The sequence below is a fragment of the Anthonomus grandis genome, chromosome 6 (genome assembly GCF_022605725.1).
Source record: "Anthonomus grandis grandis chromosome 6, icAntGran1.3, whole genome shotgun sequence".
In the NCBI taxonomy this organism is placed as follows: domain Eukaryota; kingdom Metazoa; phylum Arthropoda; class Insecta; order Coleoptera; family Curculionidae; genus Anthonomus; species Anthonomus grandis.
Genome location: NC_065551.1, coordinates 20,953,508 through 20,969,229, shown reverse-complemented (window position 1 = coordinate 20,969,229; position 15,722 = coordinate 20,953,508). Strand labels below are relative to the sequence as shown.

The 15,722-nt window shown below is 34.3% G+C and overlaps 2 protein-coding genes across 2 annotated transcripts; one reads left to right on the top strand and one right to left on the bottom strand.

Annotated features, from left to right (window-relative positions):
- Window position 1: 1 nt before the first annotated feature.
- Window positions 2-15,299, bottom strand: LOC126737804 (protein FAM114A2). The gene is made up of 4 exons (XM_050442865.1): window positions 14,493-15,299; window positions 12,723-13,831; window positions 276-402; window positions 2-222 (listed from the first exon to the last, which is right to left on the bottom strand). Exons 1-4 carry the CDS (start codon window positions 15,201-15,203, stop codon window positions 148-150), a joined length of 2,022 nt encoding a protein of 673 aa, XP_050298822.1. The 5' UTR covers window positions 15,204-15,299; the 3' UTR covers window positions 2-147.
- Window positions 1,007-3,136, top strand: LOC126737807 (uncharacterized). The gene is made up of 2 exons (XM_050442869.1): window positions 1,007-1,441; window positions 2,168-3,136. Exons 1-2 carry the CDS (start codon window positions 1,007-1,009, stop codon window positions 2,828-2,830), a joined length of 1,098 nt encoding a protein of 365 aa, XP_050298826.1. The 3' UTR covers window positions 2,831-3,136.
- Window positions 15,300-15,722: the final 423 nt, after the last annotated feature.

The following is a 15,722-nucleotide window of genomic DNA, read 5'->3' as shown; positions in this document are numbered from 1 at the left end:
GTAGAAATAAGATCTTTATTATGCCAACATAAACTTTACAAATGTAACAAAGTTATAGTCATAAATTAAAATATTTTAACCAAACAAAGAATATCATTAAAGTAATAATAATAATAAATAATATGTTACACATGAAATTGATACTTCTTATACTGCCCCAACTTGCAATACCGGAATAAGTAGTTGAAAAGCATTTTGTATGTAAGTCGCACTGTTTGCCGCCTAAAAAAATTAAAATATTAATCAAAATTTCCAAATTTTTTTTTATTAATTACCTCATAAAATATGTTCGTTATGTACTCATTAACTTGTTCTTTGCCTATAACGTTATCCATTTTACTGAACTGATCGGCATATTGCTTGGCAGTTTTTGCTATGCAAGCTTTAATTAGGGTAGTTAACCTAAAAAGAAACAATCTTGATTAGACTTATTGAGGTATAAATTAGAAATTTGGTTACAGCTTATACAGTAGCGGATTTAAACTGTCGCCGCCCTTATTTTGACAAAAAATGCGATTTTGATTTTTTTCTTTGTGAAGGCTTCAATCAATAATGTTGATTATTTTAAGATAACAGATTCATTAATGACCAAACAATGCTTGGAATGTTATTTATTTTATTCAAGTTAATATAGCCTAGTGCAAATGAAAGGAGGCAATAGTTAAGCCATTAGTCGGCCATACACATACATTCTTTCGTTTCAAAAATCGTGGCGTGTTAAGATGTGACGGTTATCATGCATGAAAGAACGGCATGGTAAAAAGACCGTCAGTACCATACACTTGAAAAAGTATCCAAATGATTTAGCATGTGATTGCGCGAGGTACGTCAGTGTCAAGGGAAAAATCGTATGTGTATGGGCAAAAAGTGTCATTTATCGTGTCGTTAGAAACTGCATGTGATCATGCACAAATTTTCAACGTGAAATTTCGTTGCGCGACGAGTTACGCTATGCCTTCGAGTAGTTCGAGTTAATTTTTGATGTTTGTGGTTTGTTGACTGTGAAATGAATAAAAAGAGAAAAATTTGTATTGTTGCATGTGCGGTTCTGGCCATGGAAACCACGAAAAATAAAAAGAAAAAACGACATATATGGCAGAAAAAATGGCTGGCTGAGCGAGAAAAATATAGTCACATGTCGCTTTTACGAGAATTGAGAGATAATGATCCAGGCGACTTTAAAAATTACTTAAGGATGGAGAGCAATACGTTTGATGAACTTCTGAGTTTAATGCGACCATATCTTAGTAAACAAGATACTGCAATGAGACAAAGTATACCTGCCGATGAACGACTTATTGCCACTCTTCGTTTTCTTGCTACTGGACGTAGTTATGAAGATCTTAAATTCACTACAGGAATATCTGCTCAAGCTTTAGGACGCATCATACCCGAAACATGCAAGGCTCTATATGAGGTATTACATAAGGATTACTTGAAGGTAAGTTTAGAATATTTTTTTTATTCAAGCTTATATCAGTTATTTTACATGTTAAAATACGTTGAAAAATCTGACACCAACTGTCCTGCATTTTGTGGCTGCTCCTGATGTTCCAGACTTCCAGGTGATGGTGCTGGTGAAGATGTTATTAATGATAGCAAACTGGGCGAAGAAAAAGTATTTCGATTTTGAGACTGAAGGTCGAAAATACTAGTGTCTTCAGTTAATTGATTTAGAGCAGCTTTATGTAATATTTTTGTAATCAGGGTTTCAGCGTACATCTGTTGAGTCTCATTCAACTTTCTATGTTTTGTGGCAACAAATTTGCCGAAAGCTGTACTTTCTGATTCTTCATCACAGTTTTTCAATGCGTCCGTGCAACTTTTCATAAATATTTGCTGTTGCATCTCATGTGGTGTCACCTTCGTCTTTGCTCTTTTGACAGGTGTTTTAAAAATCTGTAAAATAAAAAAATCATTGTATGGTAAAAAACATGCCGTGTGAGAAGACTAACTAAAAGTTGAAGACGTTTTAGTCAGTTTTATAAAAGTTAATACAAGTTAAAAATTAAATAATTAAAAAAAATTAATTGATTGGTTTTATTAATTCTAAATAAGCTATTTAGCCAAAAGGTTCAAAAATACTAGTAATACCTACTTAACAATATTTTAATAATTTTGCTGTAACTTAATGAAAATAAATTTCGTATTGATTCTTTTATTTCAGATGCCGTCAAGTGAAGACGATTGGAGAATCGTTGATGAAGGCTTTAACTCACAATGGCAGATACCAAACTGTGGAGACGCCATCGATGGAAAACACATTCGCATATTTCCGCCACCAAATACGGGCGCATTGTATTATAACTATAAGAACTTTTATAGTATTGTGTTAATGGCGATCGTGAACGCAGAATATGAGTTCTTGTATGTTGATGTTGGAAAAAATGGTCGACTATCAGATGGTGGAGTACTAGGATACACGACGTTTTTTAGACATTTAATTTCAGATCGACTTTATTTGCCTCATATTACGGAAACTACTGCAAATTTAAACTTCGTGTTTATAGGAGATGAAGCATTTGCTTTACATGACCATATTTTAAAACCATTTTCACAAAGGGATCATACTCATGAAAGGCGATTATATAATTACAGATTATCAAGGGGAAGAAATGTTGTTGAGAATGTTTTCGGTTTGATTGCAGCCAGATTTCAAATTTTGCATACGCCTATAAACGTTGCCGTTCTTAAAGTTTGTTACTTTATAATGGCTATATGTGTACTTCATAACTTTCTAAAGAGAAAAGCAAGATCATATGTTAGTGGGAATGCGTTGGATTCAGTAAATGCAACCTCTCACGAAATAAATTACAATGCCGAATGGTGAGAAAGCGATGTACAACTTGTTGGTCTAAGAACTGTACGTCAAAGTAATTATTTATCAGCAAAATCAAATCGCGATAAATATGTTACCTACTTTAGTGGAGAAGGTGCAGTACCTTGGCAAGAGGACATGCTAACGAAGGGAAAAGCCTGAACAATTCTATAACTTATAGTTTAAATTTGAATATTTACACAAAAAAATAAAATATAAAGTTTGAGTGGACACTAAATTGTCAGCAATAAATAAAACTGAAATAATATAAAATGTATACTAACCATTTCATTGCTTTCACCTTTTTCCTTCTCCTTTCTAGAAGCGGCACGTGGTTGTTGTTCTTCAACTGAAGAAATTTGGCTATTTTGTGTAGCGTTTTCCTCAAGGTTATCATCGGTCTCAAAAGCAGAGGTCTCTTCGGAGGATGACGGACTGTTCGCCATAGTATCAAAACTCTCTGTAGGTAACTCATGTTCTCGGGTAAACATTAATAAATCGAAATACCAAAGACTTGGCACATACTGACTATCACTAGAAGCGCCACTTCTCTTAAATTTTTCAGATTTTTTAAGCTCTTTTCGAAACAACCCCTCATCGATTGAAGTTTCTAACAGACAAAGTCTTGATCAGCATTTGGATCGACCTTGCGATAAAATTGCACTAGTGCATCATATCCCAAATTTTTTAAGTTTCTATTCACATACTCCTTCGATTTCACTTTCCACAATGCTGGATGAGACCTATAGATCTCTATGAGTTCTGTTAAGAATTCTTTGGTGGCGTGACGAATATCAGTCATAATAAAAATCTAAAATAGCAACTACTTGAAATACGTAGTAACTTTAAAAGACCCTGACGTGGTGTGGAGTGTGGGTACAGAACTCGACGTAAGCAGTACTTCCCACACTCCAACGGAATGCACGTTTAAAATCTCCCGATATATTATTTTGCGTGCGCATAACACTTACGCTCATGATTTCTTGTTTTTAGAGATGACACGAAAAACCGTGCAAAATAACGTCTGTGTATGGCTGGCTAATTTGTAATCAAATCAACCGTGTATATTATTATCCGATTGTTATGGATTAAGTTATTACCGTTTTTCTGATTTTTCTAAAAATCGCTTCAATAATATGCTTCATTTTATCATATAAATTATTTGCGTTTCAAGTGACATTGACAGAAACAAATTTACTTTAAGAAGTTAACAGCTGTCAGCGACATACGGTGAAACATTTCTTGATAAGTGATAAAAGTCTTTTTTTTTATTAACATTTTTATTAAGCTAATCGTTTTTAGACAAAAATCACTTACCCCACAACTAATTCTAAATAATGTAAAAAAAGAGATTTTATTGCTGATAAACATCACAATAAATGTTCAAAATATAAACGGATAAAATCACTTCTTATGCGCCGGAAAGCTCTTTCATTGTTCGTAATAACGTTGGCCGCTTGTCTTATTTTTCTTTGCAGTCCTACTTCAGTCTGGCTTTCATTAATGGCAAGAAGTTCTTTGAAATACTTCCCCTAGAAAATGTCTATGGGGTTCAGGTCAGTTGAGCGCGGTGGCCATTGGATGGTTGGTTGCTCCCCTTCCAATCGTTTGATTATTAAAAGTAATATGGAGATGTTGCCTTTGGAGTCGGGCGGAGTGAGGAGGAGCCCCATCATGTTGCAAGAAATGTAAATAGTCCTGGTCGTTAAGTCTTCCAATAAATTTGCCTTCAATGTGATCGATCCCCGCCCATAGATTGATTGAAAACTGATGCTGAGGACGATAATTTATCACCATTTTAGGATTAACATAATCCTCATAACGTAAACTGTGTATATTAAATTAATATAATATATATAAATATTTATTACTTTCAATTTAAATTACCTTATACAGGGTGTCCGGAAGCTAATATACCATCAAATTTTCGATTCAAAATAATCTTTTCTATAAATATCAGTCAGGTTTTAGAAGAGGTTTTAGTACAGGTACAGCTTTGCTGGACGTTTTGGATGAAATTATCCAGTCGATAGATAAAGGAGAACAATGTGCCCTGGTGTTACTTGACTACAGCAAGGCCTTTGACACGCTGTATCCAGAACTTATGTGTGCCAAGTTACAGTATTATGGATTTAACGACCAAACTATAAAACTTTTAAGAAGTTATTTAACACAAAGATCTCAGCGAGTGATTATTAACCCGAAGTTTTGGAGCTGGTGCCTGTTTTAAGAGGTGTGCCGCAAGGTTCAATATTGGGCCCGCTGCTCTTTGTAATCTATGCACCGGTGTATAACCAACAAGTGTAAATTAAAGCAATTTGCTGATGATAGTCAGATTCAGTTTTCTTTTGTGAAGGAAAGCTGTTTTGAAGCTGAAAGACAAATTAACCAATGCTTAGATCAAATTCATCCTTATTTAAATAAAAATGGTCTATAATTGAATCGAAAGAAGTCAGTGGTGCTGTTTTTTGGTAACAAGAGGGATTATATATTGTAAAACGTAAACGTAAAAATGATGGGCGAGGGAGTACCGGTGGTTACTGAGTACAAGAACTTGGGCATCATTCTAGATAGCAATTTGCGATTTAAATCGCATGTTGCTAAAATATTCCAGAAAGCGTACTATGCGCTGAGAAATCTTTATAAAAGCAAACATTTTATCAATTTTGCACTTAAAAAAATACTTTGTGAATCACTGGTGCTCTCTCATACCAATTATGGCAACTATGTTTACGGACCTTTCATTGATTGTGGGACAAAGTTTAAATTGCAAAAAATACAGAATTCTTGTGCACGATTAATTTTCAATTTAAGAATCAAGGATCACATAAGTCACAAAATAAAAGAACTACAGTGGCTTAATATCGAAAAACGACAAAAGTTGCATTTTGCTTCCTTTCTAAATAATCTCATAACAATACAAACACCTCAGTATTTAATAGACAAACTATCATATAGAACATCTGTACACAACTTGAATACACGGTACAGAAATCGACTGGAAATACCAAAATACCAAACAAGCCTTTTCAGAGGTTGTTTTAGCTACCAGGCCAGCAAACTTTTAAATGAAATACCATCCAGCTTGATAAGTTTGCAAAGACAAGCTTTTAAAAAAAAGTACAGCCAGACTTTAATTAGATATTAGATTGAACTTCTTGCCCATTACTGTTTTGTATGCATGGATTATTGTTATTTCTTATAATTTATGGTTTAGTTCGTTAAATTCATAATTTAATTTTTTATGATTTCATTATTTTGGATTTACCTATATATTTTTTTCTGTTTTTCTTTATAATTATTAAGATTGTGAATTTAGATACAGTGGTAATCTTTTATATTTTTGTATTCCAAACATTATCTATTATGTATACTGATCATTTATGTACTCGGTTAAAAGCAGCATTGCTGAAATTCGCCGAGTCAAAAATAAAGTCCTTTTTATTTATTTATTTATTTATAGTTCCATCCTACCCTAGTTCCATGTTTTCACAGCCATTAAGATAATACCAGCACATAAATGGTGGCTGTTTATAGGTCCTAAATTTAGTTCCCAAAACAGGAATCCTTTGCTGATTAATTTGACGAAATTTTTTTCGATCTTTACAGTTATCCCGCAAGTTCGGTATCACTGGAAACGATATTTAGCATGTTTGGTTGTGTGGTCAGACTTTAGAAACCGTTTAGCCCCAGAAAAAGTACAAACCTTATCAAAATAATAAAAAATTAGTATAAAATAGAATGCTTCTTTTCATTTTTACTTTTGTACCTACTAAAGCCAAGAATTGTTCCACTAACATGAAGGCTGTTTTTTCTTAGTGAAATTTTTTATTTTGTTTACTTTGGTTAATAAAGCTAAGTAAACACTGGTTGTCCCTAGATTGTTATTGATACATTTCACCCAGTTGGTTTTTTAATATTTTTAAGGCAGTAAATTAATTATGTTCTATGATGTCAGTATTGATGATGGTTTTTGCGTCGATGGGTTTTTGTGTATGCCAACCCTGGCACGAGATTAACCTGCCAATCCCCCACTCCGCCCTGACGAAGTTATATTCGTTTTTTGACAGCAAAAAAAAACTGTTCAATCATCTATCAATTGATATTGGACAAATTAAAAACTATGAAAAATTTATTGGTAATGTAAGAAAAAATATTGATTAAATTATATTGACTAATATTTCAACCATCAATTAAAAAAAACTTTTTGATTATTTTAATGAGATTTTTTTTGTGGTTGTTGGTATTGTTAATTGGAATAGGGAAAAGTGGACACATCTCTTCTTGTTTATTTGATTTTTAATTTTTTTCAAAAAACGTTTAATCTTATAGTAAAGCATATTTGATTATCGCGATGCAGGTTTTTTTCGAAAAAGCTTTGCATCAGCATTGCTCGAAAATATCGACCAAAATCGTGTTCAAAAAATGTTCAGCTTCTCTATATCTCTCAAGCTATAGTGACGATTTTCAATCACCAAATCCTTCATTTTAGCGTTGTTTTACTTAGTGTCAACTGGAGTTCTCGAGCGAGGCACATCGTTAACTTTTTCACGATAAATGATTGAGTGTTTAGTACTGTTCATAAACTCGTGCTTTTGATAGTGATATGAACTGTCCTTGACAAAGGATTTCTGAAAAGGCGAAACTACACTCAAGTGTCTAAAGTCAAGGGTACTTAGGTCTAAGGATAGTCAGCTTTGATTTTTTAACGGTACATTTTATTTTTGAGTGCTGGCCAGAGAAAATATTAACAATTTTAAAATTTGCCATAAGTTAAAAAAAATTAGTGTGAAAATCAAAGAGTCTTTATAAGCAATGACTGTAACATACAAATTTTAGAAGGTCCTAATTGTAGAACAATTTTTGTCAATTATACTCAACAATTCTCGAATATGCTAGAATCATACCTACATAAAAAAGTTGTAGAATTGAAAAAGTTGAAACATTTGGAGTTGTTCAATTGATAATATTTTTACAAATCTAACTAAAGAGATAATATGTAGTTGTGTAATTCATACACTGTTATCTGGCTCAAAAAACTAATTCTGATTGCAAGATTGATACTTTAAAACCATTTTCCTATATAAAATCATTTGGGGAAATAGGTAGAAAAGAGTTGTTTTAACGAATTAGCAAAACAACAATGGCATCACATTTTTCAAATAGTAATATCAGATGTAAATCAAAAATAGTCAAATTTTATAAATATGGGTTTTATAATACCGCGTTTCTACTTATTTTTAACCATTGTGTTCCCAGAAAATTGTACAAGCCAAATCGAAAAGTAAACGATAAGCTGTATTACAAATATACAGGGTCCGGCAAAATGATCTCTCACATTTTGATTTTTAACAAAAACACCAATGTAAATGCTATTTATATTTTATTTTTATTAACTAAAAATATATGGTATGCCATTTTGTTTTTATTAAGTTTTGAGTCTAAGTGGCGACCATTTCTTTCGACACACATTCGAAGCTGATTTCTGAAAGTTTCTATTACGCGAGCAGTAATTTGCGCCGATATTCCTGTAATTTCTTGGCGTATTGCTGCTTTCAATTCGTCAATAGTTCGGGGATGATGTTGAAAAACCTTCTCTTTCAGGTAGCCCCAAAGGAAAAAGTCGCATGGGGCAAGATCGGGTGAACGCGCAGGCCACCCAACGTCTCCACGTAACGAGAAACATCTTGGAAACATTTCCCTTAACAGGTCCATTATTGTCCTTCTTGCCGTATGAGCTGTAGCCCCATCCTGTTGAAACCACACATCCGGATGTTCAAGTTCCCTAAGTTTTGGTTCCAAAAAATTACGTAGCATGTCGACATATCGATCAGCAGTTACGGTAACCGTTACCCCTCCTTCTTCAAAAAAATAGGGACCCCAAACACCAAAAGAACCAACAGCACACCAAACGGTAACACGTTGGCTGTGAAGTGGCCTTTCATGGAGCTGCCGCGGATTTTCTGGTGCCCAGTAGCGAAAATTCTGCTTGTTCACAAAGCCAGACAAATGGAAATGAGCCTCGTCACTCGTTATTAAAAGCGCATTTTGTGGGACGTTTTGAAGAATATCATTAGAACATTCTCGGCGATTTTCACAGCCCCGTTCACTAAGTTCTTGCACGATCATCATTTTGTATGGGTGGAACTTCAGATCGGTGTGCAAAATTCTTCGCACAGAACGATCTGACAAACGCAAAGCAGAGGCATGTTTAACAGCTGAACGTCTAGGATATCGTTCAACTGCTTCTCTTACAGCTGCAATGTTTTCAGGTGTCCGAACACTTCTGGGTCTACCAGTTGATTTTCTTTTTAAGGCTGAACCTGTAGCTCTAAAATTTGAAACCCACAACAGTATTGTTTTGCGATCTGGAACTGGATCATGTCTACCAAGCGCGAAGTGAGTACGAAAATTTCTTTGTGTCGTAATCACAGATTCGTTACTTTTGAAAAATGTTTCGATAACGAAGGCACGATGCTCATGGCGACAACAGAAATGGCAGCGACTACGCTAACCTGGCTCCCTTTTTAGTGATTCGGCCTCAGTGGCGGCGCAAAATGTGGGAGATCATTTTGCCGGACCTTCATTATCGTGGCCGTAATTCATACTTGAAAGAGATAAAAAATAGTTAGACGTCTTTTTGTCCTCCTAAATGTCGGGAAGACCTGACCAGCTGACAACAAATATAATAACACTTATTGCACTCAAAACCAAAGTCATTCAGGGATATTCCTAATATCACAATAATATAAGAGAAAACCCTAGTAACTAGGCTACTAACTCCAGTAACGCCAAATGAAATTAACAAATTAGTTTTAGTTGTAATAAAATTATTTGTAGTATTTGTTGTTGAATAAATAAATCATTAATGGAGGTTGTGTTCGCAAAACAAAGTTATCAGCCATTAGACTTTACAATAAAAACAAGGGATATATTGATTCCTTTGATAGTTACAGACTATAACTTCCTATTGTTTCCTGGCTTTTCCAAATATTTGCGACTGTAATGAGTTTATGACTAATTGAATTTATCTCTTTATAACAATCTGCATGGTTATCCGCAAAAAAGATCTATAGAAACAGCTGTATTCCAGTTTTCTTAAGCTATTTTAGAACACTTGGAAAACGGCAACATTGCACTAGGTATATACCTGGATCTATGAAAAATATTTGACAGAAATATTCTTTTTAAAAAGCTCTGGATTTATGGAGTCACTGAGAATGCGCATGATACAAATTTGCTAGTGGGCTGCTTAGGTTTTTATGAATTAACTAAAAATGCAAGCATAATATTTTCATCAATTGATAATTGGTTTATACAAAATAGGCTATGCCTAAATAAGAGTAAAACTAATACAATAGTTTTAGAACATAACTTAATAAAATTCAAAAATCAGAATCTATACTTATATAACATAACAGCCACTTTAATAAATCAAATAGCACTAAATTCTTGGGCATTCATATAAATGAATTTATGTTTGGACTGGGCATATTTTATATCATTGTAATCAACTTGACAAAATCTGTTACTGTTTGGTTACAGTATCAAAATATCTGGGTGTAACAGCTTTGAGGATCCTGTACTTTGCAAACTTTGAAAGATCGGCTAGGTATGACATAATTTTTTGGGCTAGTGACTTTAAGGTACAAACTATTTTTGTAATACAGAAACTCATTTTAAGAACAATTTATGAAATGTCAGAATTCAATAATGTCAAAGTGTTTTTAGGACAAAGGGAATATCTATCTATCTGTGCTGTATACATATTTGAAGTAATTTTATTTGTTTTTAAGAACAAAAATAAACTTGAAAATCTCAGTTTTAATCATAATTATAATACAAGAATTCAGTGCCTTACTTACCAACGATATAGGTTAACACTGTAGATGCTTATTATATGGGAATAGGATTATACAGGGTGTTTCAGAACTATGGGATCAAACTTCTACGGGTTGTTCAGTGCAACAGTAGAATCCATTTGAGTATAGGAACCCATGTCCGGAAGTGTGTCACTACGCCACTACGGCCCTAAGACTCGTTTAAGTTTAGAAAAAAATATTAATTATCTAAATAGGATCTGATGCATTTATTTTTACCGTTTGTATATGATACCATCACAACAATTGTTCAAAATATCTTCCTCCAACCTCAATACACCGATTTAAACGCCGCACATGATTTCGGCGGACTACACTATGTGGGAGATCATGAAATCACACTAAAAATTTGATCCTCGTTTTGAACGATTTCAAATGCTGCTGTTATTCGTCCAATTAAGTCTAGCTCTGATTCTACTGGAGTTTCGTAGACTAAAGACTTTACATGTCCCCACATGAAAAAATCGAGCGACGTTAAATCGGATAACCTAGGAGGCCAAGAAACTGCTCCACCTCTGGCAATCCAATGGTGCCCAAACTGCTGAGCCAAATACTCGCGTACTTGTACAGCAAAGTGAACCGGCGCTCCATCACGCTGAAACCACATTTGCTCTCTAACGTTTGGTGGAACATTTTCAACGAGTTCTGGGAGAACTTCCTCCAAGAAACGCAGATAAATAGGTCCTGTTAACCGTTGCGGTAGAAGGTATGACCCAATAAAATAATCATCAACAATGCCTCCCCATACGTTGACAGACCAACGATTCTGATGTTTTCTTGGAAAAATTTCATAAGGATTTTCTTCGCCCCAAACATGGCTATTCCTACTATTAAAAATACCGTCTCTTGTGAAAGAGGCTTCAACATATCGTAAAAAATTTGGTTGTGCAATGATGTGATCCAGAAGCCATTGACAAAATTGAACTCTAGGATGATAATCGGCTGCAGTCATACCTTGAACTTTCTGGAAATGGTAAGGATGGAGTTGTTGCTCGTGTAGTACCCGTCAGACAGAACCGTTACTCATATTCATACTCTTAGCGACGTCACGTGTGCTATTTGATGGTTCATCGGCAACTCGCTGAAGCACCTCTTCTTCAAATTCGACCGTTCTTACGGTTCGAGTAACACCTGTATCATGCATCTTGGTCTTAAACATGCCTGTCTCAGCGAGCCGCCGATGAACCGCAATAAACTTTTTGTATCCAGGATGCTGTCGTTCGGGATAACGTTCATGATACAACCGCGATGCTGCTCGTGCATTGCAGTTTGTTACTCAGTATGCTAAATGCATAGCCGCCAATTCTTGATTAATAAAGTTTTCCATTAGCAATAAATGTTTAAAAATTGTAAGCTAAAATTTTTAAACATGACATTGAGAATTGACATTGATAAGTGTTGATTTTAAACAATTGTTGTTATGGTATCATGTACAAAAGGTAAAAAGAAATGCAGCAGATCCTATTTAGGTAATTAATGTTTTTTATAAATTTTAACGCGTCTTAGGGCCGTAGTGGCGTAGTGACGCATTTCCGGACATGGGTTCCTATACTCAAATGGATTCTACTGTTGCACTGAACAACCCTCAGAAGTTTGATCCCATAGTTCTGAAACACCCTGTATAATAAGCTAGACAATGATCTTAAAAGTATTACCACTAAAGACAGTACCTGATTGATTTAGAGACTTATAGCATTGAAGACTATCTTAATCACTAGTTTGTTATGTATTGTATATACCAATTTTAGCTTAGACTGAGGTTTGTTGGAAATCTTTTTTGGAAATCACTTTGTATAGATAAAATGTAATTTTCAAATACAGAAATAAATAAAAATAAATTATATAGGTCAGATAATGTATTAATAGGACAAAATGTATCATCAATTAATAAATATAAGGATCCTGTAGATTTTGGACTGTTTGCAATTGTTTATAAATCTGCTACCAGCATGTTTTAAAACAATAAATTACTTTTCATAAGTTTTCATCAGATTACATAAAGAATAAAATAAAAATATACTTACTGCACTAACCCATCTGCCTCATCCACAGTACTTCTATGTTCCTTAACCAAAAGCAACTCTCCAGCTTTATGAAATTGCTCAACCGCGAGAGCAGTTAATTGTGCCAAAAGCTCTATGGCTTTCTGATGCATTACTTTATGTTCAACACCTACATCTGAGTGCAATTTATTTTCATTACCATTGGCAATATCAAAAAACTTCTCAAATGATATTGGAATATCTATTTCTTTTATGATATCAGAAATGCTTTGTTGGGCATCTCCAAGATCTTGTAGTTCATTTTCTTCATCTTCAGGCAGCTCGGAAAGCTCTTTGACTTGCTCCAAAGTCTCTTCTAAATCTTTTAATGCACTTCCTGTTAAAGAACTTGTAATGTTATCCAGTTTGATATGGCATAATTTAGACAACATTTCCAGAGCCTCAAGATGTACTATTCCCTGATAATCATCAAACAATGTTTCATAATTGTTGCTTTTGTAGTATCCATCTCTCTTTATGCTCTCCTCTTTGCTTTCTTTGTTTTCCTGTTCAGCCTTTTCTTTGGCTTCTCTTAGGATTTGTGACAAGTTTGGCTTTCCTGAATCCAGCTTAAGAAATGCCCGCTTTTTCTTGAATCCTGGATCACCCTCTTGGAGAACCTCAACTGTCTTCTTCCCTATAAGTTCCAAAGTGTCCAAGCCTCCTGTTATAACCCTACTCCCAGTGGATTCCATAAATTTTGTAAGCTGAGAGACACCTGACACTAGATTACCCAAACCAAAACCCACAGAATCCTCTTCAATGGTGTCTTTTTGAGTTCCTTCCTTGTTCATTTTTGCCAGTTCTTCTGGTTGTGGTATACCTATACTGTTTTCCAGAACTGTTGAAAACCCTTGGGAAACCTGGCTGGTTAAGGAGGTTGCAGTATTTAATATGGAGGATACCCCCCAGTCACCCCAACTACCCCAAGTGGATTCTTCTTGTACTTCTTGGGGTTTTTCTGAGGGTTGCTCCACAGATTCCCAATCTTCATCTTCATTCCAAAGGTTGTCATCTTTTTGTGTATCTTTGAAAATGCTTTGATGGTCAATTTGAGTTGTATCTGAGGTCTCAGTAGTACTGCTGGAATCCTGTAAGTATAGAAAATTAGCATGAACCTTTAGTTGAAGAAATTAATAATTGAGGAGATAAAAGTAAAAGTGATGTAAGCCACTTGAAAAAAATGATTTTGAGATAAAAAAGGATTTACTGGAAACACTGTTATCAAATTCTGAGTATGAATAATAGAAATGAATTCTGGATATTTTTGTGTACTAAGGACCTATGTACCTACTCTAAATTTTAGGAAAAATTACTATTAGGGATTAGAGATATAGGGATTTATAAAAATTACTTATTTTTAAAAGCATGAAGTGACTTTTGCTGCTTTGCCTTTAATCAAATTTTGCTACCAGCTATTGGCAAAAGTTCTAACAGACATCACTTTTTCATCCTATGAATTTCAAATATGGAGATTTTGAAGATGCACTCTCTTCTGAATCTATTTCTTCTATGAACTCCATTCATAGAAAAATGATTTATGCTACTTTTCCTTTCAGCAGAGACTTATTTATAATCAAAATGAATGAATATATCTTTGAGGATCAACCATATTTTAATTATTAGTGATAATTTCTGATATAAAAGCAAACTTTTAAATTATTAAGGACATTCTGGGTCTTTTTACACATAGTTTATTTTGTATTATTAGGTGCTAAATTTAAATTTAAAAAAATTAATCACTCTACTAACTTGTTTGGATTTTCTATTATCAGTTTCCCATTCAGCATAAAAATCGCCCCAACCTTCTTGAAGTGTTGATGGTTCTGCACTGTTTTCTGCCTCTTCCTTTTGAGTTTCCACTCCCCAGTCAAGTTCATCATCATCCCATAAATTCTCTTCAGTGCATGCCTTATTCACTTCAACTTTATTTATTAATGTAGTAATAAGTGGTTTCTCTTTTGTGTGTTCCTGACTAAATTCCGCATTAGAAGTATCTTTTAATTTGGTTTCTATATGAACTGTTTCTGAGTATGCTGGTTTTGTGGATCTTGGTATGGTCTCGGTTATTATGTTTTCTGCAGCAAGTGTAATGGACGGTGATTTTTCCAGTAAAAGATCATTTTTTGTATTGTCATCACAAATGTCCTTAAAATTATCTTTAGTGTACTTCGAGCTGCCAGAGGAAAGATCAGTTTCTTTTTCTGTTATATTGGTCTCGGGGTGCTTACTATGATCCTCCGTTATTGTCAAACTTTTATGGCTCCTTTTCTCTTCATCCTGAACTGGTTTTTCTATGATTTCACACCTGCTTTCTGGGTTTTCATCTATTTTCAATTTGCATAATTCTGGTTCAATTACTTTGTGGCTGTGACTAGTCTGTAAATGAAACTTATTGTCTTCGTAATCCGAACCAAAATCCTCGTCGGCGCTCTCAAAACATTCACTGTCAGAAGTTTCCATTTTGTTGGTATTTTTTAAATGAACTTTTAGTAAATTGGGCAATTTTTAATATTTTTGTATACGTAAACAGCTGTTAATGACAACAAAGTGACATGACGTTCCACATGTTGACGTATGACGTGTTACGGAGTGTTGTGTGTTGCATAGTTTTTGTAGAGTTTTGCTAATGGCGGGAAGAAAAGAATTAGGGGAAGGCGGGGCAAAACCGGGTAGTACCCTTATTTCCATATGCGGTGGCGCCATGTCTAAATCATCATCAAAATTTGCTTACTATTCATACTTGATTGCACACTATATAAATAGGTTTAAAATAAATGATTTTACATTGACAGAAAAAAGTTCACATTAAGCTGCTTCTCCTTGGTTAACTATGTGTATGAGTGAATTTTTTTTAACGTTTTTCTGGATAATATTGTTCATGATTTTGTTCCTGAAAGGCTTTAAACCTTACCATAAATCGCTATATTTCCTCATCTTCCCTTCCCCTCATATTTTCTTTCATATCCTGATCCTCTTCCC